The 9,467-nt window shown below is 56.5% G+C and overlaps 1 protein-coding gene across 5 annotated transcripts in view; it reads right to left on the bottom strand.

Annotated features, from left to right (window-relative positions):
- Positions 1-3,882: 3,882 nt before the first annotated feature.
- The window catches only part of CYTH1 (cytohesin 1), a 79,773-nt gene continuing 74,188 nt past the window's right edge, over positions 3,883-9,467 (bottom strand). For all 5 annotated transcript variants that reach the window (XM_035025875.1, XM_035025874.1, XM_035025876.1 and 2 more), the window contains 3 exons: positions 9,257-9,328; positions 8,495-8,649; positions 3,883-5,643 (listed from right to left, as the gene is read on the bottom strand). In XM_035025875.1, coding sequence (XP_034881766.1) covers positions 5,565-5,643; positions 8,495-8,649; positions 9,257-9,328 — 306 coding nt within the window. In that variant the 3' untranslated portion in view covers positions 3,883-5,564. The remainder of the gene's footprint in view (positions 5,644-8,494; positions 8,650-9,256; positions 9,329-9,467) is intronic.

The raw sequence follows: 9,467 nt of genomic DNA, 5'->3' as shown, positions 1-9,467 counted from the left end.
TATCTCTTCCTCTGGCTGTTCATCTGTGGCCTTTATCATATCCTCTAATGAACTGGCAAGCATAGATGTTTCCCTGAGTTCTGTGAGCCCCTCTAGCAGATTAATTGAACCCGAGGAGGGAGATCATGGGGACTCCAGCATGGAGCCAAGTCCGACAGAAGCTGTGGGTTACCTGGGGACGCCCTACTTGCAGCTGAAGTTGCGGGGTGGTCTCGTGGGACGGAGCCCTTGACCTGTGGGATCGGATGCTGTCTCCAGGTAGATGGTGTCAGGATGGAGTTAAACTGTAGGACACCCAGCTGGCGTCACAGAGCACTGCTCCGTGTGTGTGTGTGTGGGGGGGAACCCGGAAGGGACAGAAGTGAAGTGTTCTATGTGAAGGTAAAGGAGAGACATACGGGAGGTGGAAAACTGACTTTTTCTAACACACTATCTATAGAATATTCTTCTGTCTGTGGACATTTCCAGTCCCAACCCTTGAGTCACAAGCTAAAGGTGAAGTCATAAGCATCGGGAAGTTTAACAAGTTTAACACATGTACCAACAAATCCCATTTGCACGTAGGCACATCCTTGTTTGCCCAGAATCCGTACTTGCCTATGAACATACAAAGGCTGTTTATCTGCGGTTTGGGCTCTGCTCCCTGGGAACTGACCTTTTGCCTCCGAGAAATAGAGTGACTTGCACTAATTGCTCACTTACTTATATTTCAACCCAGGGTCAACAAAAATCACCCAGTCTCCTCGGCACACCACCCTGACTTCCGTTTCGAGAGGCTCTACAGACTCTGGGTCCACGGTGCACCTGAATCTCAGAGGGGTGCCTCCTCGAGTCTCCACCGACAACCCCATGGGGTGCCCGGTTTGGCGTGCACCTCAGGGCAGGCCGGGGCGCCATCACCGAGGACGCTCGGCGTGTGTTAATAAGGGCTGATCGACAGAGCCCATCCTTTCCCTGCACCACCACCACTCAGAAGGAGGCGTGCAAAGCTCAGAAACTTCACGTCCAAGTCCTGGGGGTGTGGCACTGCCCTATGATGTCACCAGCCGTAAATGGGCAAATGCCTTCCAGGTGTGAGTGGGCTTGGCTGACAGGAGAGGGAGTGCCGTCTTGGGAGCTCCGAAGAGCGCTCCAAGTTCATCCAGCAGATGAAAGAAGCCACGGGCCCAGCTCCTCTCTTGACACACTTGTCAAGACTCATTTCGGCGATGCCTCCTCTCAGGGTCGCTTCTGATTCTGATGTCTTTGTGCCCGCTGTCCTGGCCAGGGTTCTCCCGAGAAACAAGCAGTAGGCCCGGAGAGCTTGCTTCCTCCCACACCCTCTGCCTACCACCCCGTGAGGACACAGCGAGGAGGCTGGAGGGCCTCCCCAGGAGCTGGACTTCCCGGCCCCCAGGACTGGGAGGAATATGTTTCTGTGGTTTAAGCTGCCCCGTGTGTGGTGATTTTGTTACATTGGTCCGAGCAGACGAAGATCCCACGGGGACCAGACCCAGCCAGAGCAGGCAAACTTTATGTGGCCTGAAATGCAGAGCTTCCTGGGTTCCCATCCCAGAAGGGCCCCCAGGAGTTACCTGTGGGCAGGCCGAGACCAGAGCTACTCAGCCCGGAGCCTGCAGAGGGGCTCAGGACCGTGGGACTCCGCGACTTTGCACTTAGGGCTTTCTGTGTAATTTTCCAGGATGATCTGTAGCTTGGGTTAGCTTTGCAGAGAGGCCTGTGGCTCACAAATGGTTAGAACCGCTTTCCTGGTGCAGACACACCAGCTCTTGTCCGACACGGACTTCCCTCTGCCCCCTGTGAAAACATGACAGTTATGACATCGGGAGGGCCCATGCATCAGGATCAGCATTCTCAGCAGGGAGCCATATCTCTACCCCATTCAGAAAACAAAAGGTTGGGGCGCCTGGGTGGCTCAGTCGTTAAGCGTCTGCCTTTGGCTCAGGTCATGATCCCAGGGTCCTGGGATCGAGCCCCGCATTGGGCTCCCTGCTCTGCAGGAAGCCTGCTTCTCCCTCTCCCACTCCCCCTGCTTGTGTTCCCTCTCTGTGTCTGTCAAATAAATAAATAAATAAATAAAATCTTCAAAAAAAAAATTTAAAAAATGGATCCCACTAAGGGACTGGATGTGAAAACTTAAAAAAAAAAAAAGAAGAATCACGAAGATTATCCAACTCCTAAAAACACGAAAGCTAGTGTGTAGTAGGCTCAGTAATGGACCAATGATCTTGGCAGTTTTTGTCCTTACCTTATTCATAAATTTCCTCTTAAAAAAAAAAAGGTGAACAAGTTGATAATTCAGATTTATATTATGGTAATAATATAACAGGATGTGGGGGGCGCCTGGGTGGTTCAGTAGGTTGAGTCCGACTCTTGATTTCGGCTCAGGTCATGGTCTCAGGGTCGTGAGATCAAGTTGCACATAGGGCTCCATGCTGGGCGTGGAGCCTGCTTAAGATTCTGTCTCCCTCTCCCTCTGCCTTCCCCACCCAACTCCCCGGTGCTCATGTTCTCGCTCTCAAAAACAAACAAAAAAAAGGATAAAGGGTCAAAAATGCGATTAAAAGGGGAAGTACATGGGGCGCCTGGGTGGCTCAGTCGTTGAGCATCTGCCTTCGGCTCGGGTCGTGATCCCAGGGTCCTGGGATCGAGCCCCACGTTGAGCTCCCTGCTCCGCAGGAAGCCTCTTCTCCCTCTCCCACTCCCCTTGCTTGTGTTCCCTCTCTCGCTGTCTCTGTCAAATAAATAAAATCTTAAAAAAAAGAAAAAAAAAAGGGCAAGTACAGGCTACAGACTGTAGGATTCCAACCGCACGATGTTCTGGGAGAGGCAGAGCTATGGGGATGACAGGAAGTCAGCAGCTGCGGGGCTCAGCAGGGAGGGAGGAACAGGTGCAGCACGAAGGATGTTCGGGGCAGTGAGCCTCTTCTGTAGGACACCGTCATGATGCACACATGTGATCATGTCTGCCCACCCACCGAGTGTACAACGCCAGGTGAGCCGAGCGCATGCCACGGACTCTGGGTGCTGCTGTGTCAGCCTGGACGCGTCCGTTGTGACACATGGACCCTCTGGCAGGGACGCCGACGGCAGGGGAGGCTGTGCAGATCAGGGGGCAGGAGGCAAAGAGGAAATCTCTGTACCTTCCCCTCTGTATTACTGCAGTCCCAAAACCGCTCTAAAACATGAAATCTATTAAAAAAATATCAGTACAAAGCAGGGCAAGTATAAAGCAGGATTGAGCCACAGGAAGTTGTGCCCCTCACTCTGAGCTTCCTGGCAGTCACGATGAAGAGCGAAGCAGAAACTGGCTCCCAGAGAACCAGGAACGCTGGTTTCTCCGAGATGCCGCTTGCAGGGGGCCGTGGCACACAGATTTCCGAAATGCTACACGCTCTGGACGCCTGCAGGAAGAATCACCGTCGTCCACGTGACCCAAACCGGCAAGCAGCAAGGATGGGAACTCGCTGTTGTTTTAGGGGCAGGCCCGGGCTCGTCCGTCTGCCTGTGTTCTGGGGCGTCTTCCCTGCCTTCGAGGGCTAGCTCACTGAGACTGCTCCCCGGTGCTCCGCGGGCTCACCTGGAGATGGAGGTACTGAAATTCCACCAGCAGAAGACACGTTTCTCAATCTTAGCTCAGAGCTGGAGGTTTGCTGTTCGTTTCTTCTTCACGCACAAGGGGCGACGAGGAAGCTGCTTTTTGCTGTGTTCTCCTTCACAGAAGGCAGAACCTCCTCCCCGCTCCCAGTTTATATCCTTGCTGGGCCGCAGAGAGAGGTGCGAGCCACGGCCCGGCCCGCGCAGGCCCGCTGAGCAGGACCTCCCTGCTCCAAGGTCGCCCCGGGGAGGAAAGGAGGCCACAGACAGCAGGGGTGCTTTGGGCAGATCTGGAGTTTATTTGCTGCAGTCTCTTGGTGCTAGTTTACAAGGCAAAAAAACCAAACGAACAAAAAACAGTTGGAATAATAATTATAATTTTTTTTAAAACCCTGTCAACAACTTTCAGTCATTTCTTTATAGTTTATATTTTGACAAAACTTTTTTTAAACAAATACAAAATAATCTAAAAGGAGAAAAACTATACATGGATTATTTACACCTCTGATAAATAGACGAATACTGATGCAGGTGCCTCTCCGTGTAGTATTTGTGAGAACCAGTGCAGGGGACGCGGCCGGCGGTGGGGCCCCAGCGGGCCCAGACCTCCCCCATCCCCTTATGAGCTCCGGCGCGAATAGGCCCGAAGCCACTCGAGGGAGGACCGGTGTGAAGGGGACCCGCGAAAGTCCCCCCGCCTGCACCCCCAATCACGCCCTTGCACAAAGGCCATCTGCAGAGATGCCCGCCTGCCCTAACGGAGTCGGAGGAACGGGGCTCCCGCTGCCCCAGAAGACCGGCGGCTCTTCGCCTTCTTCCGTGAGGCCATGTGGGAGTGCCGGGGTGGCCCGGGCCGGCCGGGGCGAGCGGCAGGAGCGGCCCGAGAGTCCCTGAGAGAAGAGCAGGAGGACGCTGCGTTCCGCGGCTCCCTTCACACAGTAAGTTGGGAGGGCGAGGCCAGCGCACGCAGGCCTGCAGGGAAGGGAAGGACACGAGGCCGGCCCTGTCCCCCTGGTGCTCCGCCTGCCCCTGCCGGGCAGATGAAGGCCCCCCCCCCCCGAAATGGGCGACAGTAGTCCAGGTCGGGTCCCGAGTCGAGGCGGAAAAAGCTGAAGACCTAAGGTGATCAGTAAGACCTGCTCCTTCCTCTAAAACGAGGACTGCAGCTCTGGGGGAGGAGGAAGAACCACGTAAGAAACAGGCCGTCCCGAACCTCGGCGGGGACTGCCGTCCTCAGTTTTGGTTCCGGGGTACTTAGCTCAAAGGAAAATGCTGACTTTGCAGTTTAAAGCCCAACAAGGAGGAACTCTGAAAAACAGTGACTGTCCAGCGATTCCCTTCTCCCCTCCGCGCCCCCGACACTTGGAACTGAGAAGGGGTGGCTGCTGCCCGCCCGCCCGTCCCACCGCCCGCGCCCTCGGGCTGCTGAGAAGCCGGCTCCTGCCAGTGGGCCGGGGCGGCGGGTGGGGAGGACACCTTCGGCGGCTGCCCGGGGCGCCTCCACCCCAGACCGGGCAGAATGCCTCGGAAGGGCTCTACTTTATCTTTTTCTCTCTTTAAAAAACAAAAATATATCTTTATAGTATGTGGCTTCTCTTCCATTCCACTTTTTTCTTAACATAGAATAATATATCGATGGGTGTATTTACGGTGCAGGGTTGAAGGCTTCTTCACAGGGAAATAACCAAGAGGTAAACAGCTGGCTTCGAGCTCTGCTACCAGACCTGCTGAGCGGGAGACTTGCACGGAGGCTGATGTGCTGGCGGGGGCTCTGTTCCCTCTCCCCCGTGCGAACTCCTACCCTTCTCCCACTTAAAAACAGATAGCAAAGCGGAAGCCAGTCTCTAGGAATTCGGGGTGATGCGCAGCAGGGGACAGCCCTGCTTGGCAGCCCGCCGCCCATCCGCGGGGGGGGACGGGAGGAAGGACCCGGGGCCTCGCACGCCGCCGCCACTCGCTGGGCAGACTCAGTGTCTCTTCGTGGAGGAGACCTTCTTCTTCCTCGCGGCCAGCATCTCGTAGAAAGGGTCCCTGCTGATGGCTGCTCTGGACGCACGGAGGGGAGAAAACAGAACAGACTGAGGAATGGGCCCAGGAGACAGCCCGTGCAGGCGCTCGCCGGCAGCACCGTGCCCCCCGCCCCCGCCCCCGGCACGGCAGAAGCCGAGTCAGTGCGTCAATATTCACCGTGTCCACACATGACTTAAGGGACGAGCCTCAGAAGAGGTACGTCTGACGAGATAATTCTGTTTCTACCTAATAGTGGATTTAGGTTTAGGAACAGAGTATTACACACTCTTATCGTATTCTAGCCCAAAAGACAAATGTGCTACTTCGATCCACAATGACAGCGAGCGCCACACAAGCCGTGGCACCCAGCGCTCTGACGGCCGCCACGGTCTGTAACCACGCAGCCTCTGCGTCCCGCGCACGCGCCGACTCAATGACCGAGACCACACGCGGGCCGTCCACTCTGTCGCGGGGCCCTGGGGTGTGGCCGGCCAGGCCCGTTCTGTGTCCACGGCCCGGCAGGGAAGGAGCCTGCATGTGCCCTGGCACTCCCCCAGAGACCCCAGCATGGGACAGTGACAGCAGGGCCACTCCCGTGCACCTGTCCTTCCCAACCGCCCAGCACATGGTGCCGCGAGCGCACTGAAGCTCTTCCAGAGCGGCCACACTCGAAGTGCCCGCGATCCCAGCTGACCACTGGCTCTGCGCCTGACCAGGGGAATGACAGGCCCTGCAAGCACACTGGGGCCTATTCACCAGAGGTGACAGGTCCCCGGGAAGCGTCTCCACAGCTCCCTGGGGCAGCTAGAACCGACAGTCCCTGGCACCTGTCCCAAGGTTTCAGTCTCGAGAGCCAAGGATGCTGAAGCAGAGCGCTGCATGGCCATCAGGAGTGCGTCTTGTGGAGTCACAAGGCTCAGCTCTGAAGACCAGCAGCACCTCTGTGGCTCTGAACAATTTAATTCGCCTTGCTGTGCTTCAGGGTCCTCATCTGTAAAATGGGGATGACCGTGTTTCCCAGGCTGCGGTGAAGGGTGAGGACGTGGTACCCGAAGCGCATAAACACGGTGTGCAAATTCTGCCCGGTAATGAGGCAGCATCGGGGCCCAGCCAGGACCCGAGCCAGCCCGGGGGAGGCCAGCGCGCACCCTCGCTCAAGGACGGACGACTCCAAATGCGACCTTCAAGAGAGCCCGGTGGTTCTGGCTGTAGGAGTACAGACCACGTGGAAGACAAAACGCACAGCCACGGACAAAACCACAGAACAGCGCGTGGGGAAGGCTGCGCACGGCCACGCACCACTCCAGGGAGACACAGCGGAGCCCAGACGGGACCCTGCGCGCACACAAGTGTGCGGAAACTGGAGAGCGTGCCTGAGACTGGCTAACCAGCTATTCACCCGAGAGAAGAAAGTTACATCCTTTCCTTCAAACCATACGCTAAAAGTACATTTCATAAGGACGAAAGAGTTAAGTGTTTTTTTAAAAAACATACGGTAAAAAAAGAGTGCAGGGTACGTGGATGAGGGTCACTTGCTGGCCGGGATGCCCAGACCTCAGTGGAGGGCTTTAAAGTTTTCCTTTCAATTCCTTAGTTACCACACGGTATACAACAGAGTGAGTCAGCGCTTCCCACATGTCATGCGTGGCGGGCTCTGGAGTCTCATTACTGGTATTGACAGGGACACAGTGCAGCCTCGTCCACGGGATGAGGGTCAGAGGGCTCACATCGAGGAGAGGAGCTGCCAGAGTCACCACATGACCATGTCTCACCCCAAAACGTCCTGGGAGCTATCCCCATCACACCGAAGGGGCAGGGGGAGTGCCAGTCTCCAAGGAGGCCAAGGGTCTGGCAGGAGGGAACTCAGCACCGGGTGGCCTCACCCCAAACCCACGTGCTCCTGCCCGGCCTGACTCTTCACTGTAGGACTTCCAAGCAGACGCCCGTGGAGCCCGTCACGTGTCTTTGTTCAGTCATCTGTTTGCTGTTTAACCCTGGCCAGACCCTGCACCGGCTTCAGCAGCGATACCAAAACACACCCGAAACTCGAGCGCTCCCCCTCAGGAGCAGGCTGTGGCCAGGGCGGGAGTGCGCTGGTCACGGGGGGAGTGCAGGGCCGCAGGGCCTCAGATCACCGGGTCAGGGCGGCCTCCCTGGCCTCAGGGGAAGTCACACGCTCTCAGAACAAACTGCCACCGAGACAAGCAGCCAGGCCATGCCCGCAGGGGTGATGGCCATCTGGACAGGCTCTGGAAAGTCCCAGGGGGGTGGGGGGGGGGAAGCTCTAGCCTGTCATCACCCTCACGCTGTGCTGCTCAGCTGAGCAGGAGGTGCCAAGCCCTGGGCCTGTGGCTCCGTCTACGCCCGTGGAAGCCTGAGAATACTTTTCCCCCCTCTCAGACCCTCAGCCTCCCCAAAGCACAGCGGTCAATGGTGGGGGTCTATCCTGTGACCCTGGAGCGCGGCCATGTGACTCTGGGCAGTTTCCTCATCTGTAAATGGTACAAGTCTCCCCGGAAATGATAAAACATTAGGATTACTATCTCCGCCAAGCTGCCGTCCTGACCATGAGGCCTGCTTCCTAAGACGTGCGCCGACCAGGTGAACCGACCGCACCTGGGGCTGGAAGGCACCCGCCCTCCCTGGGCCGCCAGGAGCACTCTGGGAAGCCTAGACCCGAGGCGCTCTCATAAACGTGCGGTCACGGTCATGCATCTAAGGATCCACGGAAAAGTAGTCTGGGAATTCCAGTCAGACTGCCCTGAGGATCTCAGGCGGGAGCCAAGGAGAGGGGCGGGCGGCGCACCCAACGGCTGAAACGGTCCCTATCTGAGAGGTGAGAGCCCTGGTCGGGTGAAAGCACAGCCACGTCTCCTCCGCCACCTACTTGATGCATTTAATCCACTCCTCCTTCTCCTCAGGCGTCGGGGCTGAGATCCGGTACACGGTGTGGTTCCCTTCCACGACCCGCCCGTCTGCCTCCGTCTTACAGGCCTTGATGACTTGGTCTTTATTGTCGGGGATATAAAGCTCAAAGCAGTTCTGAGAATCACGAGAGAGAGAGAGAGGGTGTCAAAGATCTGAGAAAGCTGCTGACCAAGAACAAAAAATGTCAGTTTCTTCCTCAAAAGACTCTTCCTTCCGACCTCCATGAAGCACAGGCAGTACGTGTTTTCCTGTGAAGAGGAGCCTCGTGGTGGAATCGTGGAGAATGAGGCTGTATGTCAATAAGCCTGATTAGCAGAGACAGCAGCAGGTGCGTGCCCGCTCCACTCCCAACAACACTACGGAAACACGGAGCGCCGTAGGTCACACGGACGCCTTCCAGAGCCCACCCCACAGCACTGGCACATTCCGAACAAAGGGGAGGTATCTGTAAGGTGCCGAAGGCCCTGACACGAGCAGCCCAGTCACAGCGCCTGCTACGGCCTCTTGAGGAGGGACAATTCCATCCCTCGTGGGACTGTCCGCACGTGACATGGAAGCACCTGTCATTACAGCCTCATCTCTGGCTTCAACACGAGCGATCATTTTAAAATCAGGCATGACACTACTTTTCGGTTTTAAGTAAATCTTGGCAATTTCAGTCGTTTTCAAAGAACTGCTACCCCCCCTCCCTTCTGTCCTCTCCCGTACCCCACATACTTACTGGCTTTTTGGAGTCCTCTACCTCCCGGATACTCAGATTCTCTAAAGGGATAATCCCACGGGGCTCCTTGTCCTGCAGAACAGTTGCAGAGAGAAAGACCTCACCGCGGGGTCAGGAGCACGCAGCCCACCGCGTTCCTCACCCACACGTCACCTGGGCCCTTCTGCTCTTCTCCCCTGACCTCGAGCTCACAAATCAGCTCTAGGGCCCA

This window comes from Mirounga leonina, unplaced genomic scaffold (genome assembly GCF_011800145.1).
Source record: "Mirounga leonina isolate KUSES-001 unplaced genomic scaffold, KU_Mleo_1.0 Mir_197, whole genome shotgun sequence".
NCBI lineage: Eukaryota > Metazoa > Chordata > Mammalia > Carnivora > Phocidae > Mirounga > Mirounga leonina.
This window is presented reverse-complemented; position numbering and strand designations above follow the sequence as displayed.